This window comes from Podarcis gaigeae (genome assembly GCF_964106915.1).
Source record: "Podarcis gaigeae genome assembly, chromosome: 4".
In the NCBI taxonomy this organism is placed as follows: domain Eukaryota; kingdom Metazoa; phylum Chordata; class Lepidosauria; order Squamata; family Lacertidae; genus Podarcis; species Podarcis gaigeae.
Window position 1 is genome coordinate 100377761 of NC_139677.1, and position 20721 is coordinate 100398481.

At 51.5% G+C, this 20721-nt stretch overlaps 2 protein-coding genes across 2 annotated transcripts in view; both read left to right on the top strand.

Moving 5' to 3' along the window:
• Nucleotides 1-20721, top strand: part of P2RY6 (pyrimidinergic receptor P2Y6) — a 125761-nt gene that overhangs the window by 54192 nt on the left and 50848 nt on the right. The window lies entirely within an intron of this gene.
• Nucleotides 1959-20721, top strand: part of ARHGEF17 (Rho guanine nucleotide exchange factor 17) — a 176004-nt gene continuing 157241 nt past the window's right edge. Inside the window, exon 1 of the mRNA XM_083735821.1 lies at nt 1959-7915. Within this exon, the coding sequence (XP_083591947.1) occupies nt 4037-7915 (3879 nt within the window). The 5' untranslated portion in view covers nt 1959-4036. The remainder of the gene's footprint in view (nt 7916-20721) is intronic.

The following is a 20721-nucleotide window of genomic DNA, read 5'->3' on the forward strand; positions in this document are numbered from 1 at the left end:
ACTTGCACTTGAGGTGCTTTTGAACTGCTAGGTTGGCAGGAGCAGGGACTGAGCAACGGGAGCTCACCCCATCACAGGGATTCAAACCACCAACCTTCTGATCGGCAAGTCCTAGGCTCTGTGCCTAGGACTCACAGCGCCACCCGCGTCCCTTTCTGTGATAACATTTCTCTGATGAAAATAGGGACGTCCTATTTCGGAAAACGGGTAAAAGCCTCAGAGAAGCTGCTAGGAGTTGCTGTCGTCCGTCCCCACCAATGTATTTCTTATCCATTAAAAAATTGGTGAGGCTGAAAGTGTGGACCAGGGGAACCGCTGTTTTGCTTTCCCAAAAAGGAGACCTTGGAGTGTTTTACGGGAGATGCTGTTTGGTTATAGTGTAACCAGCGAATGCCACCAGCAGAGAACATCGGTTCAGATCAGAGATGGGGAGCAGAGCTTCTAATCAGTAACTCATTGACAGCAGGCAAGAGTCTTGGGTGTTCCTGGAATGCCTTGATGGCTCATTCCTGACAAACCTTTGCAGGGGACCTGCCAGAACCATGCGGAAGTGGTAGCCAGCCCAGCAGAAGCCCCAAGCCACAGAGATGCCACCCTCCCAGTCACGGGTATATTACAGGGCAGCGATGGGGATTCATTGATTCATAGAGCTGTAAGGGACCCTGGCGGTCATCTAGCCCAACCCCCTGCAATGCAACACAGGATTCGAACCCACAACCCAGAGATTTAAGAGTCTCGTGTTCTACCAACTGAGCTACCCCAGGCAGGCAGCCTGTGTTCTTACAGACGCTGACGGACTCCCGACTCCCATCAGCACCTGCAGCCAAACATGGCCCAACATAGCTTACAGCCTTTAATCTGGTGGAGGAAGTACAATAGAGGGAGGAGAACGTGATACAAAGGAGAACGATATAGATTTATTTCAGATAAGTGAATTCATTGGAGCTGGCTTTGCAAACCTGGAGCCCTCCAGGTATTGAGGGATGAGAGGCAGTATGGTGTAGCGGTCAGAGCGCCAGACAAGGATCTGGGAGAGAGCAGGGTTCAAATCTCCATTTGTCCGTGGCAACGCTCCCCCTGGGCAAACCTCTGCCTCTTAGCCTATTCTACCTCACAGGGATGTTGCAGAGCTTAAATGAGGAGGGGGGCAAGGACCACGTGTGCCGACTTTGAGCTCCTTCGAGAGAGAAAAAGAGGGGATATAAATGCAATAAATGCCTTACTTGAGACTGCAACTCCCATCATGGCGTCTGGAGGGGGCAACATGGGGTTGCTCTGAGACGAGACGACATGCGCACTATACACATTTAAGACACATTTCACACACACCCCCATCCAAAGAATTTTGGGTATTGTAGTTTGAGAAGGGGCTTCTGGGAACTGTAGTTCTGCAAGGCGTACAGCTCCCAGAATTCTTTGAGGGAAAGAATGTGCTTCAAAAGTGACATGTGCTTGCAGAAAATGCACCCACCTGTTTAACTGTTTGGTCTGCCTTCGACACAGAGCTCGCTCCTGTGGGTGCAAAAGTGTTTTTTAATGAGCAACAGTGCTCTAATTTTATTTAATTTAAAAAAATACCCATACAACAGGCAGAAACCAACAGGTGAAGCTTTTCCAGAATGCACCTCTACAACCATACCTTCTCATTCATGCTTGATGAAAAGTCCATTTTTATTTGACTTGCAGCCTTGCGGACCACTTGAAAACTAATGTTTGAAAGTGTGTCTTCAATGAAAGAGACCTATGCTAAGCTGGGATGCCTTAGAGCAGTCATTGCATTCAAATAGGGTTGCCATGTGTCCCCTCCCCCCCCCCCCGAACATGTCCTCTTTTTCAGGGGTAAATTTTGAGACCAATTGCATCTATTTGCTTTGAACGGCCATCCTCGCGTCCTCAGTTCCGCTCTTCAAAATACAGCAAGCCCAAAAAGAGAACCGATTTCTTTAAAAACAGTAAAATTAATAAACCGCATTTCTTAAAAGTACACCCAGGGCTCTCATTTGCTCCTTCCCAAAACACCAGCTGAAAGTTTGCATTTAGATCTGGATTCAAACGCTGGTTCGGCCAAAGGATTCCCTAACACGCCAAAACGTTTTATTTCACTCTCGATTCCTGTCTGTGAAATGGGTCTATTTATATCCTACCCCAGAAAGGCAGGGAAGATAGCAAACATATCTATATATATATAGAGGTATATGCACAAAAGTGAAGACAGCTGCACAGTTGCTAGCGTTTAATCGGTAGATGGTGCCCAAATCGCTTCCAGAGGAAACGGGCTTTCCCAGGCCTTACGAGTTAAAAGCAACAACACTATTAAAATATTTGGCTGCAATCCTAGCCCATTAAAGTCAATGGGAATTTTGGAACCGACTTCTGCGGAGGGAGCGAAGATCACACCCTTTCCATTCCTGACTTGCTACCTCAAAAACAGAGGGAGCTTTGGAAAGGAAGAGCTCTTGATTTGGCCCAGATCGGAAAGCCACATCCTCTAAATAGAGAAATGGGAACTGACAAAACTCCAAGGCATAACCCAGCTGGAGATTCGCTTTTGGGGCAACTTGGTGCAGGAGATGCTCCCGCTGGAGTGCACCTCCAGCGCATCCATGGAGGTCAGGCCCACCAATGGCTTTTTGTCACGGCTATTGCTACAGAGGAGCTCCCTGTGCAGGAGCAGTCTACCTCTGAGAATCAGTTTGCTGGGGAGCAATTCTAGAGGGAGCAATCGCTTCCAGGCTTTCTTCTTTGAAGTGTCTGGTGGGACACTGTGGGAAGCCAGATGCTGGCTTAGATAAGTCCTGGGGTCGGATCCAGAAAGCAGTTTTTACGATCCTCCTGCGCCTGGCGAGCTGCCTTCAAGGGCGCTTGTTTGCAGAACTGACTCTCGCAGCGCAACGCTTTGGCACAACCCGATCCTATGTCCCTGGAACCAAGCCTTGCATAGGATGGCGTTTGTGAGGCCTGTTCCTGGAGGTTTCAGGGTCTCGCGGCTGCAAGACCTGGAAGTCGAAATATAATATCCCTTCCGAATAGACAAAGGGGGGGGGAGTGACTCCTCGTTTCCTCCTCCTCCTCCTCCTCTCTCTCCCTTTTTAATTGCACAAGAAATGTTCCCAGAGACTTTGCTTTGCAAAAGACCATCCCCCTTTTCTTCTTCCTTTTTTTAAAAGAAAGAAAAGAAACCACGCCTCTTGAGGGGGAAAGTTTATGTGAAATGCTAAAAAAAAAAAAAAAAAAGGCAGAGGGGAAAAAAGAACCACGCAAAAATAAACACAACAAACAAACGGCTGGAGAGAGTAAGACGGGATGCCGTTTGCAAAGCCGCCGGGGGCTCCTGCAACCATTTTTAAAAATTACTTTTTGTAAATTATTTTATTTTTTTTAAAAAATGCACGATGGCGAGCAGGGCCCCCCGACCCGGAGAATTCCTGCGCATACTTGGAAGGCCGCTTCTTGGTCTTCTTTGCACTGAGATGCGGCGGGGGGCTCTCCCGTTGAATCCGACGGGCCGGCCGGATTCCTGGGCCTGAAAGTTTGGCGTCGCAACCATCACCCTCGGCTTGCCTTCCGCTTCTCCAGCCGCCGGGATCTTCTTTCTTCTTCTGGGAAGGAAAAGAACCAGAAGTCCGGATCGCGGGTGGTGGGGAAACGGCGGTTGGACCTCCTCCGGGAGCCTGGATCGAGCAAAAGGAAAAAGCGAATCTGCAAGGCTGCGATCTCCCTTCCTCCCCTTTTTTTGCATTGTTGCAAAATCCAGCGCGGGCTGCTGCTGCTGCAGCCGTCCACCCGCCCCGCTTAAAACTGAACTGCAAAACTGTGCGAACTTGCCTGGAAGTTTGGCCGCTGCACGATCTGCCTCTTTCTCTCTCTGCCGCTTCCACCCCCCCCCCCACAAAAAAGGTCGCCCCCACTTTCTTTGCACGGCGGAAAGGAAGCGCGGATGGGCGCCGGCGCGGTGCCCCGGACGGTTTAGAGAGAGGGGGAGCCAGGAAGGGGGCGATTCCGGGGGTAGCTTTGGAAAGCTGGGCGCGTAAAAACAATGGCGGAGGGGGAGGCCGGGAGGAGAAGCCCCCTTTCCCGGAGCGCCTCGTGCAAGCGCCTCGAGAGGTGGATCGGGCCCGAGGAGCGGGCCGGAGGAGGCGGCGGCATCGGCGGCCCCCGGGGGGAGCGGGAGGCGGCGGCGCGCCCGGGCGCCCAGCCGTGCCAGGGTCAGCCTCCAAGCGCCAGGGCGCAGCAGCCGCCGCCGTCGCCAGCACAGCCCATCGGACGGCGATCGCCCAGCCGAGCTGCTTCGTTCAGCGTCTCCCGCAGCGTCGCCAAGCTCTCGTCTTCCTCGCCTTCTCCCGGGCCGGATCCTGCTCCTCCGACGCCGCTGCCGGGCGGCCGAGCCCTGCGGAGCCTGTCGCCGTCGGTGCGCCAACTTTCGCGGCGCTTCTGCGCGCCCCAGAGCGAGCCGGGCGCGGGGAGAGGAGGCTCCTCCACCTGCGCCGGGGCCAGGGAAGACCAGGCGGCTCGGCCCGCCGATGAGACGCCGGCAGCCGCCGCCGCCGAGCAGCCTCCTCCTCCGCCTCCACCTCGGGGGAAAGGACTGAGCGATCCCCCCAAAGGCGGAGACGCGTCGCTCGACTGGCCCAGCGTGACCGAGATGCGCAAACTTTTCGGAGACGGCTTTCGACGGCAACAGCAGGGAGGCCCCCGAGGCGACGCCGGCGAGGAAGGCGCGGCACCGCGCGCCCCCCAAGACCAAGCCGGGGAGCTGGGGCACCTGCCGGGCAGCATGGACGGCGCCCCCCGCCTCCTGCCCGATGGGGCGGCGCCCGGGCGCAGGGAGGAAGAGAGGCCACGCGTCGCGGAGCAGCGCCGGGAGGCCCCCCCGACGCCTCCCCCGCGCAGCTGCATCCCCTTTCGGACCCACCGCCTGCCCGCCGGGGGCGCCCCCCGGATCGAGGCGGAGAAGTTGCCGCAGCCGCAGCCGCAACTTCGGGAGAGTTTACATTCCTGGCATAGTTGGACGCTGCTGCCAGCTGCCTCCTCGTCTTCCTCTTCTTCCTCCTCCTCCTCTCCAGCCGTCCTTCTCCTGGGCGAAGGTGGAAGCAGCAACCTCAGGCCAGGGGAGATTTCCAGCAGCGAGGAGGAGCTGATAGCCAGGCCCAAGGGGGCCCCCCAGCCGGCTGCCTGCTCCCCCCCTGGCGGCAACGGCTGGCACGGATCTCCCCACGAGAGGTCCTCGGGGAGCGAGGAGGAGAACCGCCTAGCCACCCCCAGGAAGCGCTCCCTCCGGAAGAAAAAGAAGGACCCCTTGCCTCAAGAACAGGCCTCTGACAGCGATGGGCTGGTGGCGGGGATGGAGTGGTACCTCAAGGCCCAGGAGGACCTGGCGCAGACTCTCTCCCTGCCCTCTGACGAAAGGACTAGGCCGTCTCCCGAGGTCAAGGCCTCAGCCAGTGCCAGCTTGCTGGGCGAGGTCAAAGCTGCAGGCGAGGGCCCCATCTTGGGTCGAGGCCCGCTGGAAGGCAGCTCCCTGCTCGGCACCCACGGCTTCCTCTCCTCAGCGCCCACTCTCCCACTCGTCTCCCGAGTCTCCAAAGTGAACATTCCCCCTTTCTCCCCGAGCCCCTGCGGGTCGCGAAGCAGCAGCAGGTATTCCAGCACCGAGACGCTGAAAGAGGAGGACCACATTGGGGCCGCCTGGCCTGGCCATTGCAGGGGCTCGCAAGGGGGTCCGGGCCTGTTCCGTTCCCCGAGCTTCAACCAAAGCGACAGCCTGGCTCGGCTGCAGGCTCAGGTCCGCGCCCGCCCCAAGTTCCCCTTGGGGATCGTCCGAGCCAAGCAGGACTTCCCTCCGTATGAGAACCTGCGAGGTGTCGGCCAGGAGTCAGCGGAGAAGTCCAGGAACAGGAAGTCCATGTCGAACCCAGATATTGCGACCGAGACGCTGGCGCTGCTCAGCTTCCTCAAGTCGGATCTCTCGGATCTGAAGGCCAGCAGGAAGGACTGCAGGGCCAGCCAACTCGAGGAGGAGGAGGAAGAGGCCTTTGGTGGCGGCAGGTGCAGAAGTTACCAGTATGGCCTGGCTGGACAGCAGCTGGTAGGTAGAACCCAAAGTGAGGCTCAGCCGCCAAACCGCTGGGCACCGGGCGGCAGCCGGCCGACTCTGAAAGACCTCACGGCGACCCTGAGGCGGGCCAAGTCTTTCACCTATTCGGACAAACCCGTTCCCCGCAGGCTCTTCCACCAGAGCGCGATGAAGCAGAGCTCCTCTGAGCTCCTCCTCACCAACGCCGGCGACCAAGATGCCGTTTGCGGCCGAGGAATTGGCCGAGGCGGCGAGGACGGCGAGTTGCCAGTCGTCATCCAAGACCAGTACATCCAAGAAGCTAGGCAGGTCTTCGAGAAGATAAGCAAGATCGGCTCCCAGCACGATTACAATTTTGGTCTGGACCAAAAGGACGCCGGAAGCACGGAAGGCGAAGGAGAGGATTTGGAAACGTGGAAGGAGGGAGCTGCGGAAGAACGCCGTGGGCAGGGCTTGCGGAAGGCGGACTCCGAAGGGAACCTGTCCGGTGGGAAGTCTCTGGAGGAACTCTCGGGTCCTGAATCCAGCATGACGGACGAAGGCATCGTAACTGAGCCCGAAACAGGCCCTGCGTACAGTTACCTTAATCCGTCGGTTGCGGCCTGGAAGCACCAAAGAGGAAGCGAAGGTAGCCTGTCCGCGGTGAGCTTTCCAAACCACACAGCCAAAGCGAACAGCGAGAAGTTGGGCACCGCCGAAGAGGCCCTTCCCAACGCCAAGACAGCGCTGGAGGCACCTTCTACGCCCAGCGCTCTCCGGCGGCGTAGGAAGTTCCCGTCGGTGGGGAACGGCACCTCCGAGTCCAGCAGCGGGAGCAACGGCGACTCCAACGGCGAGGCCTACCGGTCTTTGAGCGACCCCATGCCGCACAGGAGGTCCTCCCTCACGGACGACGCAAATAACTTCTCCGTCGACAGTAACCTCCTGGGGTCGCTGAGCTCCAAGTCGGGGATGCCGGAGGCCTCTGCCGTCGCTCTCTCTGAGTGTGCCGCCAGCGCCGCCAGCGACCTGTCAGTCTGTAGCGAAGGCGTCAAAGACTACAGCACCGTGATCCAGAACATCGTCAGCCAACCTGGCGCCCTGGACAAAGTGATCGACGAGAAGGGCAACGGGAAGACCATCAAGAAGAAGTCGTTCAGCGACCCCAGCCGCCGCGGAGAGCTGTCTGGCGCTGGCTTCGACGGCCCCGGGGAGCCCATTAGCGAGATGGACCAGAGCATCCCTCCCTCCAGCAGCGAGCCCATCCTGTCGGACCAGGTGAGGGAGGCCGATGGCGGGAAACTGTACTCCCAGTCCGAGCACATCCTGCCGGCGGCTTCAGAGGGCGACATGGGAGACATGGCTCCGAGCTACGGCTTCGACCCAAAGCTGGCCGAGGTGTTGTCGCCCAGGATCGTCCGCCGAAGCTCAAAGAAGCGCAGCAACAGGGCCAGCTCGCAGGAGGGCCGGGCGGAAGACCCCGATCTGCCCCCCGCCGTCGCCCCTTCCGCTCTGGGGAGAGCCAGGCCGCCCTCCAAGCACACCCGCCATGCCAGCGAGCCCGCCACCTTCATCCCCATCGCGGGCGCCAACACCCCCCCTCCCTTGAGCCAGAACGTCCACGGGGCCACACCGGACCTCCCTCGCCCGCTTGCGAAGCCCTACCCAGTCCTCCAAACCCCTTCGTTGGAAGATGTCACTAAACACTACATCTTGGCCCTCAGTGAGCTGCCCTCCGCCGGCTCGGTGGATACGCCCAGATCCTCGCCCGCCACACCAACCACGTCTGAGCCCAAACTGCCCAGGTGCCCGAAGCATCATGAGGAGCCGGGCGTCGGCCTGGCCAGGAGCAAGCCGCAAGTGGTGAGTTGTAAGATATTTTAATTTGGTAGGGGTTAAAAGCTCTCATTCTGACTTTTTTTGTTTGGCGGGAGGATTCCACCTTTGCAGATGGGGTTGTTAAATCTTGAGTGGCTTGGGTTTGGGAGTCCCCACCTGCTTTCGAGCGTGGCTGAGCTTTGGTGCCGCTGTAAATGCAACGTGCCGTGCTGGAAACTGGCGTCCTGGTAGAGATGATTGGCACCACGGAATCGGTTGTCGGTGGAACGTTTTGGGAAAGGATCCCAGCCTCCTTGCAAACGTTGCATGGAGATGGTTGGTTCTGGAGAGGAGGCTGTTGTGTGGAAATGCGATGTGCATCTGGGATCTGGCGGGTCGGTGCCGCTGTCCATATGTTATTTCATTTTTCAGTTCACTTTTAATTTGTACGCACGCCCATTGTAATGATCTGATCCTATACGAAAAGTCGTAGCGAAACATAACTTTAGAATGAATGACTGAACATCAAGTGGCGTTCAACAATCTGTTTCAATATAACAGTACATAATAAAATTCACAAAACGCCAGCAAATAATAACAGAAATCCACTCTTAAGCATTGCAATGATTACCAAACTATGATAAATAAAAAATAACGCCAAGTCACAGTGCATAGAATGCCACGGTACGTAAAAAGCCGTGTAAAATAAAGTTACCAGATTTCTTTGAATGAATTTTTTCAACTTCCTATTAAATAGATGGATTTTGTCAGGGGACTGATTTGTAAATCTGGGGACTGTCCCTGGGAAACGGGGACATCTGGTAACCTTAGTGTAAAAGGATCAAATTGAGAAACAAAGACTTATAAAATCATTCCTAGCGCTCATGCACAAGTTGACCCGAGACGGCTGCACCGATAGCAGTGTTTTATGGTGTAAGGCTGCAGCCCACCGTCTCTCCCAAAATTCCTGGTTGAGGAGTAAGCAATTTATTCCTCCGTGTTCGGTTGACATGCTTAGGGCTTGTGGTGGTGAAGATCTTGAGAGGTTTGATGTCGGGATAAGAGGTTCCTAGAGGAAGCACAGGCCCAGCTCTGTCCAAAGAGTTTAGCTTTCCTTCCAGGAAACCCAGTGCCCAGTGAAGCGTTGAAACTGTGCACCCAGTAGGACAGCCTGACTTGGTTTTTTTGCTGACTTGTGGTGTCTGTGAGATCCAGGACACTTTTCTCTGGTTTGCACACATGCTCACAGGTCCAGAGAACCGTTCTCTTCCTTGCCTTATATCATTCCTGCCTTTGTGGAAGAGGCATCGCTCCGTGGCACATCATCTGCCTTGCATGAAGGAGGTTGCGGGTTCAATTTCCCAGGGAAGGACTGGGAATCAATGTTAGAAATTCAGATGCAGTGGTAGCTCGGGTTACAGACGCTTCAGGTTACAGACTCTGCTAAGCCAGAAATCGTACTTCGGGTTAAGAACTTTGCTTCTGGATAAGAACAGAAATCGCATGGCGGCAGCGGGAGGCCCCATTAGCTAAAGTGGTACCTCAGGTTAAGAACAGTTTCAGGTTAAGTACAGACCTCCGGAATGAATTAAGTTCTTAACCCGAGGTCTGCGCATGTGCGGGTCGTGATTTGGCGTTTTTGTGCATGCGCAAAGCATGATTTAGCATTTCTGCGCATGTGCAGGCGCCAAAACCCAGAAGTAACCCATTCCAGTACTTCCAGGTTCGGCACGGTGTGCAGCCTGAAATCGCGCAACCCGCCGCATCTGTAACCCGAGGTGTGACTGTATATAAGTGAATTGCCACGTGGTGCCTTAAACTAAAGTTAAGGTCACCACAGTCTTCTGGCGACATTTCTTCCCCTGCAGTGGGATGTTGTTGTTGTTGTTGCTGTTGTTAATTTCATTTCCATACCACTTTATATTTTAAAGAAAACAAAATAGCAGAAGTGGTTTGCAACACATCAGAACAGCAACTAAAACAATCTAGGATAAAACAAATGCATGTTTCTTGGGAAATATTTCAGCTCCTTCTCTCAGGGATGTTGGGCTTGGCCCATGTTTATTTACTGACTTAATTTATAGAGCTGCCCCCTAGTGGAAGGACTCTAGGGAGCCAGGATTGGGTAGTGGATCCGGGTTCAAATCCTCACTCAAGTCATGAAGCTCACTCGCAGGGTTGTCGTGGGGATTAATTGAGGGGGGGGGGGTGAACCATGTACTCCTTGGAGAAAAAGTGAGGTATAAATGCAGTATATAAGCCCTTCTGATCTGCTTAAGAAAATTGGAGGGGAGCAGCCAGGTGGAGATGTCAGTCGGCCAACCTGGCACCCAGAGATCTCCACGTGGTCGCAAGTGGACCCATGCCAGTCGCCAAATGCTCCTGCCACCTGGGGGATTTTGAACACGGGCCTGAAGCCCTGGAGAGCTGCTGCCAACCAGTGCAGACAATACTGATTTAGATGGACAAAGCATCTTACTCAGTAATGTCCACAAATGACAACATTTCAGAGGTCCTAAGTCTCAAGGTGGTTAGGTTGGTCTCAACTAGGGCCAGGGCCTTTTCAGTACTGGCCCCGACGTGGTGGAACGCTCTGTCACAAGAGACCAGGGCCCTACAGGACTTGACATCTTTCCACAGGGCCTGCAAGACAGAGCTGTTCCGCCTGGCCTTTGGTTTGGACTCAGTCTGACTCTTATGTTTCCCTCCCCTTATAGATTTGATCTATGGGCTACTTTTAAAATGAGGCTGCATTTTAAATTGCATTTTAACCTGTATTTTAAATTGGTTCCCCCCCTCTTATGTTTTTACGGTAATTATTATTATTACAAGACAGCTTTCTGTGTGCCTGTAGCTGAATCTGGGTTAGGGAAACGGTGTGATTTGAACGCTCTTCTGCACAAAAGAACAAAAGGTTGCAGGTTCGATACCCGTGTGGGGCAGCTAGCTGCATATTCCTGGATATTCCTGGATGATGCTCAGAGTTCCTTCCAGCCCTGCAGTTCTTTGATTTTGTGATCTCCTTGCGCTTAGAGTTGCAGGCTGACTTTTTCCTCCGACATGCTGGTTTTGGATGAGTGAAGCTTCTCCCGCAATTGCGGGGGGAAAGGCCTTCATTCAGCCACTGCGTTTCTCCCACCTCCAGCCCAGTCGCAGGACGGTTTTGCCAGCTTGGCTGCGCTCTATGAGCGTCAGCCAGGAAGGCCCGGGAGTTTGCTTGCGCCCAAAGAGAGGGGAGCCACGTGGTGCTGGACTCGGTGCTGTCATGTGTGAACGCTGCCAGCAATAGTTCCCTGGACTGCTATATAAGGTCTCCGCAAAGTGTTAATCCGTTGGCTGGCTGTAGCCGATTTTGTGCCTAGAACATTGGATGAAAAAAAGGAGAGTTTTCAACTCCTCTGTAGGGGGTTTAGACGGCCTTCTCTCTGTTTTATTTGATTACTTTTATTTTTTTTCATTTGCTGTTGTTTCTGATGTTCTGCCCATTGTCATGCAAAAGCGAACAGAGGGTTTATTATTATTATTATTATATATTAAAAAAGGGGGAAAAAACCTCTTTAATATCTCGACATTCCTGCATATGGGTATCTTTTTGAGGGAAGGAATGCAGTGCTTCTCGGGTTCGTATTTTGTTTTTGTGCGACAGAGAGGAACGGTTTCTTTTTCGAAAGCAGGCTTGCGACAACGCAGAGGAATGTGAAAATAAATGGGGATTTAAGATAAAGTTCACACGTATTGAACGTAAGGTTTCCATATATGCATATACACGTACATATAGCTCTGCTGGCAGAGCATGAGACGCTTAATCCCAGGGTTGCGGGTTCGAATCCCGTGCTGGGCAAAGGATTCCTGCATTGCAAGGGCTTGAATCAGATGACCCTTCTAGTTCCTTCCAGCTCTATGATTCTAAGGAAGGAATTCTTGCAGAGTTCATCTGTAGAATTTGCATGTTTTATGCCCTGAGTGGTTGTAATTTTGCAAGTTTGCAGTAAGCTTGGATAACCTAGATTTCTTTGTGACTGCATGTAGGAAGTCATAGTACTCAGCCATCAGAGACCTCCCTCCATCTCTCTTCCGAAAGTTTTCTGCCCCAGAGAGGAGGGCAACTAGTGTCTCACTCCTAAAGTTTTATATTTGCCTAAAGGTAAAGGGACCCCTGACCATTAGGTCCAGTCGTGGCCGACTCTGGGGTTGCGGCGCTCATCTCACTTTACTGGCCGAGGGAGCCGGCGTAGAGCTTCCGGGTCATGTGGCCAGCATGACTAAGCCGCTTCTGGCGAACCAGAGCAGCACACAGAAATGCTTTTTACCTTTCCGCTGGAGCGGTACCTATTTATCTACTTGCACTTTGAAGTGCTTTCAAACTGCTAGGTTGGCAGGAGCAGGGACCGAGCAACGGGAGCTCACCCCATCGCAGGGATTCGAACACCCAACCTTCTGATCGGCAAGTCCTAGGCTCTGTGGTTTAACCCACAGCACCACCCGCGTCCCTTTATATTTGCCTACAGAGGTATAAAAATGATTGTAAAAAAATGGACCTGATGTTGCATCCATCCTGGGGCCCATCTAATTCAGGTTTAGGACAAGGGCGAAGTTAAATGCAGCTCGCATTGAAAGGCAAACCTGCCCAGTCCATGCTTTGCGAAACAGTAGGTGAACCAACGGGGACGCAGGTGGCAGTGTGGGTAAAACCTCAGTGCCTAGGACTTGCCGATCGTCAGGTCAGCGGTTCGAATCCCCGCGGCTAGGTGCGCTCCCGTTGCGCTGGCCGCGTGACCCGAAAGTGTCCTCGGACAGCGCTGGCCCCCGGCCTCTTAAGTGGGCGCACAACCCTAGAGTCGGACACGACTGGCCCATATGGGCAGGGGTACCTTTACCTTTAGGTGAACCAACAGTGGGACACGGGTGGTGCTGTGGGTTAAACCACAGAGCCTAGGACTTGCCAATCAGAAGGTCGGCGGTTCGAATCCCCGCGACGGGGTGAGCTCCCGTTGCTCGGTCCCTGCTCCTGCCAACCTAGCAGTTCGAAAGCACATCAGTGCAAGTAGATAAATAGGTACCGCTCTGGCGGGAAGGTAAAGGGTGTTTCCGTGCGTTGCTCTGGTTCGCCAGAAGCGGCTTAGGCATGCCGGCCACATGACCCAGAAGCTGTACGCCGGCTCCCTCGGCCAATAAAGCGAGATGAGCGCTGCAACCCCAGGGTCGGCCACGACTGGACCTAATGGTCAGGGGTCCCTTTACCTTTAGGTGAACCAAAGCACAAACATCTTTCAAAACGCACATTTCTCCATGTTTTGCAATGTATTTTTCCAGCCAAGCGAAAAAATGCATTCGCTTGGAGGGAGTGTGAGTAAATATGTGCATGCTGGTAAAAAGAACATGTAGAAAGTGCATTCTTATGGGGGGGGGGATTTGCTTTGCATAGGCAGCTCAGTTGGTTAGAGAACGCCGCGCTGATAACGCCAAGGTTGCAGGTTCGAAGCCTGTATGGGACAGCTGCATATTTCTGCATTGCAGGGGGTTGGACCAGATAATTGTTGGGGCCACTTCCAACTCTACATTTCTATGACCCCCCCCCCCAAATGTGTCTGTTAAGATAAAATTGCACTACGATGCTGATGAGTTTTCATGAGAACTTTTAAAAGAAACCCCTGCAAAGTGATGTGGAGATGTGCGGACCCTCAAGTTAAGATTGAAAAAAATGAGGAGGAGGGAAACTGAAATGGACATATTCAACAGTATGTACACCCAGGTAAAGGTAAAGGAACCTAGGGGTTGCGGCGCTCATCTTGCTTTCAGGCCAAGGGAGCCGGCGTTTGTCCACAGACAGCTTTCTGGGTCATGTGGCCAGCAGGACTAAACCGCTTCTGGCGCAACGGGACACTGTGACGGAAACCAGAGCTCACAGAAACGCCGTTTAGCTTCCCGCCAGAGTGGTACCTCTTTATCTACTTGCATTGGTGTGCTTTTGAACTGCTAGGTTGGCAGGAGCTGGGACAGGGCAACAGGAGCTCACTCCGTCGCGGGGATTCGAACCGCCAACCTTCTGTTCGGCCAGCCCAAGAGGCTCTGTGGTTTAGACCACAGGGCCACCCGCATCCCTAAGGGCTTTAAAGGTAAAGGTAAAGGACCCCTGACAGTTAAGTCCAGTCAAAGGCGACTCTGGGGTTGTGGTGCTCATCTCGCTTTCTGGCCGAGGGAGCCAGTGTTTGTCCACAGACAGCTTTCCGACTCATGTGGCCAGCAGGACTAAACCGCTTCTGGCACAATGGGACACTGTGACGGAAACTAGAACGCACTGAAACACCGTTTACCTTCCCGCCACAGTGGTACCTATTTATCTACTAGCACTGGTGTGCTTTTGAACTGCTAGGTTGGCAGGAGCTGGGTCAGAGCAGCAGGAGCTCACTCCGTCACGGGGATTTGAACCGCCGACCTTCTGATTGGCCAGCCCAAGAGGCTCAGTGGTTTAGACCACAGCGCCACCCGCATCCCTGCATCCAACATCTTTTAGACAACACAAGGCTACATAGACATTTAGCTTGCCTGCCAGAAGGCAACTTTCTGTGGTTTTTTGCTGTCACAAATATTTGGATATAGACTGGACCCTTCGTATGTGCTGCACCAGACATATCACTACAGCAAAAGAAAGTTTGCACATACAAGACCAGAGTGGGGGAAAATTGCCACGTGCTACATTTCTGTGTCAGGTTGCTGTTAAAAACAGGCTCGGGTTTGGTCTGCAGTGAAAGAAATCAACAAACAAGAAACTGCAGCACAGGGGCATTTTTATTTTAAAAGAGCTACTGCACCTCAGAGCTCAGACACTCTGGGAAGCTCTGATTTAGAGCAGAGAACCAATTTTTCAACCAAAAGGGTTTTGGGGAACCCTTTGTAAACTCAGGGCCTCTGGTCTCAAAACTTTTTTTTTTTACTTTTTTCTGACTCAAAACGTTTTTAAAAATCTGACAGTGAGGAGGGGGAGACAAATCTGCAGAGGATATAAATGTTAAGGTGGATTTTGAAAATCTGGCTGTAGCAAAGGGATCGATGCGGGTTCTTTGACACTTTTGTGGGTATCCAGCTTTAAAAAAATACAGTGGCACCTTGGTTCTCAAACGCCTTGGTACTCAAACAACTTGGAACCCAAGCACTGCAAACCCGGAAGTAAGTGTTCCGGTTTGCAAACTTTTTTCGGAAGCTGAACGTACTCCTTTTCGAGTGCCACGCTTCCGTTTTCAGTGTTACGCTGAGGACGGTCTGTTTTTGCTATTTATTTTGCGTTTTTGTTTTTGCAGCTATTTTTGTTTTTGTGACTGTGTGGAACCCAGTTCGGCTACTGATTGATTGATTGATTGATTGATTGTGTGACTGCAGTACACCCTTTATTGCTTTCATTTTATGGATCAAAGGTCTCATTATATAGTAAAATCCATGTTAAATTGCTGTTTCAGGGGTTGTTCTTAAAAGTCTGCAACGGATTACAGTGGTACCTCGGGTTAAGTACTTAATTCGTTCTGGAGGTCCATTCTTAACCTGAAGCACCACTTTAGCTAATGGGGCCTCCTGCTGCCGCCGCGCCACCGGAGCACAATTTCTGTTCTCATCCTGAAGCAAAGTCCTTAACCCGAGGTAATATTTTTGGGTTAGCGGAGTCTGTAACCTGAAGCGTATGTAACCTGAAGCGTATGTAACCCGAAGTACCTCTGTAATCCATTTTGCATTACTTTCTATGGGAAAGCGCGCCTTGGTTTTGGAACGCTTTGGTTTTGGAACGGACTTCCGGAACGGATTAAGTTTGAGAACCAATGTAGTAGGGAAGCTTTTAATGTTTAATAGGTTATTGTATTTTAGTGTTTTGTTGGAAGCCGCCCAGAGTGGCTGGGGAAACCCAGCCAGATAGGCGGGGTATAAATCATAAATTATTATTATTATTATTATTATTATTATTATTATTATTATTATTACCACTGTATAGGTATCTGGAATGGGGACAATCCTGTGTTTTCTCATGCTTGCCTCTTGCCTTCCTTCCTTCCTTGTGGCAGAGACGTATGTTTGCATGTGAAACCCCTGTCCTTCCTTCAGCCTGTATCTCTGTGATTTAAAGTGCGCCAGAGGCTGGCTGGAGGTGGTGGTTTCTCCTCTTGGCACAGAGAGGGGGGAAGGAGCCATCTGATCTCCGCAGGGGGCCTGCCGGGGGGGGGGGACCATTCTCCTTCTTCCACCAAGGGGGTTATTATCCTTTCTAAAAGCATATTGGCATTTAATTCAGCACAGCTTGACTGCCCGCTCACTGGGACGTGGAGTTCACTCGCAGTTTCTTAGCTGCACATTGTGATTTTTGTTGTTGTTGCGATGACGTGGAGGCTGAAAAATGGGATTTGGGCACGGTTGGTGGACTGGCCACATTCACAGACCGTACATTTAAGAGCATGAGACTCTTTAATCTCTCTTTTTTAAATTTATTTTTTTAGGTTTTTTCATTCAAAATTAAAACAAGACATATCCAAAAACATTTCTTCCTTGCCCCCCCCCCAATTTTTCCTCCCCCCGCACACACACCCTGACTTCCCTCAGTTCCAGTCTTTGGTTTCTCTAAGAATGCAGTTTTCTGCATGTTACAAAATTGTATAGATCTTCAAACTATTTAGCTGATTATTATCAATAAAAAGTTTGTGCATGTTTATTCAAAACCTGCCAAGGAGTCCAGTTCGCTTTGTTGCGTCTTCAGATACAGTGGTACCTCGGGTTAAGAACTTAATACGTTCTGGAGGTCCGTTCTTAACCTGAAACCATTCTTAACCTGAGGTACCACTTTAGCTAACGGGGCCTCCCACCGCCGGAGCACGATTTCTGTTCTCATCCTGGAGCAAAGTTCTTAACCTGAAGCACTATTTCTGGGTTAGCGGAGTCTGTAACCTGAAGCGTCTGTAACCTGAAGCGTCTGTAACCCGAGGTACCACTGTACTTTGTAAAGGGTTCCCATTCATCGTTAAAGTCACAGTTATCTAGGATCTAGGAGTCTTGGTTGACCACAAACTTGACATGACCCAACAGTGTGACGCAGCAGCTAAAAAAGCCAATGCAATTCTGGGCTGCATCAATAGGAGTATAGCATCTAGATCAAGGGAAGTAATAGTGCCACTGTATTCTGCTCTGGTCAGACCTCACCTGGAGTACTGTGTCCAGTTCTGGGCACCACAGTTCAAAAAGGACACTGACAAACTGGAACGTGTCCAGAGGAGGGCAACCAAAATGGTCAAAGGCCTGGAAACGATGCCTTATGAGGAACGGCTAAGGGAGCTGGGCATGTTTAGCCTGGAGAAGAGGAGGTTAAGGGGTGATATGATAGCCATGTTCAAATATATAAAAGGATGTCACATAGAGGAGGGAGAAAGGTTGTTTTCTGCTGCTCCAGAGAAGCGGACACGGAGCAATGGATCCAAACTACAAGAAAGAAGATTCCACCTAAACATGAGGAAGAACTTCCTGACAGTAAGAGCTGTTTGACAGTGGAATTTGCTGCCAAGGAGTGTGGTGGAGTCTCCTTCTTTGGAGGTCTTTAAGCAGAGGCTTGACAACCATATGTCAGGAGTGCTCTGATGGTGTTTCCTGCTTGGCAGGGGGTTGGACTCGATGGCCCTTGTGGTCTCTTCCAACTCTAGGATTCTATGATCTTTGTTCCATAGCTTATATGTCCGTTTTGCCAGTTCTGCATAGTCTGTCAATTTTTCTTGCCATGATTCTTTAGCTGGGGGAAGCTCTTTAATCTCGGGGTGGGGAGTTTGAGCCCCACACTGGGCGAAAGATTTCTGCATCACGTTCTTCCTTTCACTGTGATACTGCTTTAAACAGACATGCCTTCCTCCCCCCCCCCCAAGAATTCTGGGAGATGTAGTTTGTTAAGGCAGGTCAGAGTTGTTTGAAGACCCCCGCAGAGGTACCATTCCGCAGAGTTCCCAGGCAAGAGGGATTGATTGTTAAACCGCTCTTGAGATTGCATGTATAAAGCACTCACCCAAAAATATTAGGATGAGTCCTGCCCGTCCTATTAAAAGTTGAACCCCGTTTTAGGAGGCAGCTTAATTACCAAAGGCCTGAGTGAAAAGAAAGGACTTTGCCTGCCATCTTAAGGCTGGCCATGATGGTGCTTGGTGTGTCTCCCTGGGGAGAGCGTTCCACAAGTTGGGGAGACACCACCAAAAAGGCCCTGTTCTTGTGCAGCCCCCCTCCGCCCCTTGGGTGGGGCACACGGAGAAGGGCCTCTGGTGGAGACTGCGGGGGCCCAGGCTGATTCATATGGGGAGAGGCAGTTCTGGTGGTTGTTGTTGTTGCTGCTGGTGTTTGTTGGCATCCGTCTGTTTCGAGAGGCAATGGAGTGTGCCTCCGAGGGTGAGGTCAAATCGCTGCGTTTGCGGCACTGAAGTGACGTCTCTGGGACGCAAGGATAGGCAGTGTGTTTGGAGGTCCTGGTATGCCCAGATGACAAGACCGACATCTTGGCTTTGCTGGTACAGTAGTACCTTGGTTCTCAAACGCCTTGGTACTCAAACAACTTGCAACCCAAACACTGCAAACCCGGAAGGAAGTGTTCTGGTTTGCGAACTTTTTTCGGAAGCTCCGTTTTGAGTGCCACACTTCCGTTTGGACTGTTAAGCTGAGGTCTGTCTGTCTTTGCTATTTATTTTGCATTTTTGTGTTTGCGGCTCTTTTTGTTTTTAACGAATGTGTGGAGCCCAGTTCAGCTGCAGATTGATTGTGTGACTGCAGTAGATTGTTTATTGCTTTCATTTTATGGATCAATGGTCTCGTTAGTAAAATTCATGTTAAATTCCTGTTTTAGGGGTTGTTTTTAAAAGTCTGGGACAGATCAATCCGTTTTGCATTACTTTCCATGGGAAAGCGTGCCTTGGTTTTGGAACGCTTTGGTTTTGGAACGGACTTCCGGAACGGATTAAGTTTGAGAACCAAGGTACCACTGTGTTGTGGTTATTATCATTAGGCTTTTGTGGAAGTATCATATCCCGGGAGGTTGAGCCCAGGTCAGAGACCAGAGCAATATGTGCATGTCTTTATAACCCAGGTTTGCACCCTCAATCTCACAACAACACTCACAACAACAACAACCTCGTGAGGGAGGCTAGGCTGCGAGACAGCAACTGCCCCGAGGCTGCCCAGTGAGCTTCATGGCCGAGCGGGGATTTGAAGATAGGACTTGCAGACCAGTGCTCCAACCACTAGACAGCACTGCCTTTTGGCATGCATCTGCAACATATAGACCCATTTTGCTGCCCAGAAACCCTGGGTCAGGTCCTCATCCCACAGCTCTGACCACCAAACCGGCTCTCTTCGTCTTTTTGGCACCAAAACAAGCTTCTAAAGTCAAAATCTTTCCTAGTCTGCATCTGTACTAGGCTGTTAGCATCCTAGACTTGCAGAGCTGGAAGGGAGCCGAGGGTCATCTAGTCCGACCCGCTGCAATGCAGGAATATTTTTCTCAACGTGAGACTCGAACCCACAGCCCAGAGATTCAGAGCCTCGTGCCTCTACCTGCTGTGCTATCCCATGTTTAAATGATGTTTAGATATATTTTTAATCATTTTTTTTCTCTCTCTCTTTTCACAATGAAATATTTCCTGTGCCTCCTTGATAGATTTCAGCAGACGGATTTCCTGGATTGCTTTGTGCTTTCCACACTGCTTTTTGGTTTTTTTAATATTATTAATGACACCGCCGCTGGCTCTTCCTGCGATTGCAATCCCACAACATTATATAGCTCTTTCAAAGTGCTTCAGAAACTGGGATTAAGCCAGAAGGTCGTCAAGTCCGTGAAACCACCCCCTTTCCTTTTTTTGCAACAGCAAAAAAACGAAGCTAATGATATTCTAGGCAGCATCAACAGAAGTCTAGTCTCTTTATCAATTTCATTTCATTTCACTTTTAAGTTTGTATATGGTGCTTTACAACCTGGAGAAACAACCACGTAATCTAACAACCTGAACCAATACCAAAAAAAGGTCACAGTAACTTTAAAATAAACCAGTTATATAAAATAAAGCAATATTCAGTCAGCAAATATTAGTTAAGCAGTTTACGATTATCAATTACAGTGGACCCTCGGGTTGCGAACGTGATCCGTGCGGGATGCACATTCGCAACCCGCAGTGGCGCAGGTTGCGATTTGGTCTTCTGCGCATGTGCAAAGCGTGATTAAGTGCTCCTGCGCATGCGCGACCGCTGAAACCCGGAAGTAACACGTTCCAGTACTTCCGGGTTTTAGCGGGTGTGTAACCCGAGGAAATGCAACCTGAAGCGGTTGTAACCCGAGGTATGACTGTACAATAGGGGGAGTCATAGTCCTGCTCTCCTCTGCCTTGGTCAGACCACACCTGGAGTCCTGTGTCCAGTTCTGGGCGCCACAATTTAAGAAGGATGTTGACAAGCTGGAAGGTGTGCAGAGGAGGGTGACCAAGATGATCCAGGATCTGGAAACGAAGCCTTATGAGGAACGGTTGAAGGAGCGGGAGATGTTTTGGAAAAGAGGAGACTGAGAGGGGATAGTTCTAGTTACAGGGAGGTAGCCGTGTTGGTCTGCCGTAGTCGAAACAAAATAAAAAAATTCCTTCCAGTAACACCTTTGTTGTTGTTTAGTCGTTTAGTTGTGTCCGACTCTTCGTGACCCCCTGGACCAGAGCACGCCAGGCACTCCTGTCTTCCACTGCCTCCCGTGGTTTGGTCAAACTCATGCTGGTAGCTTCGAGAACACTATCCAACCATCTCGTCCTCTGTCCTCCCCTTCTCCTTCTGCCCTCCATCTTTCCCAACATCAGGGTCTTTTCCAGGGAGTC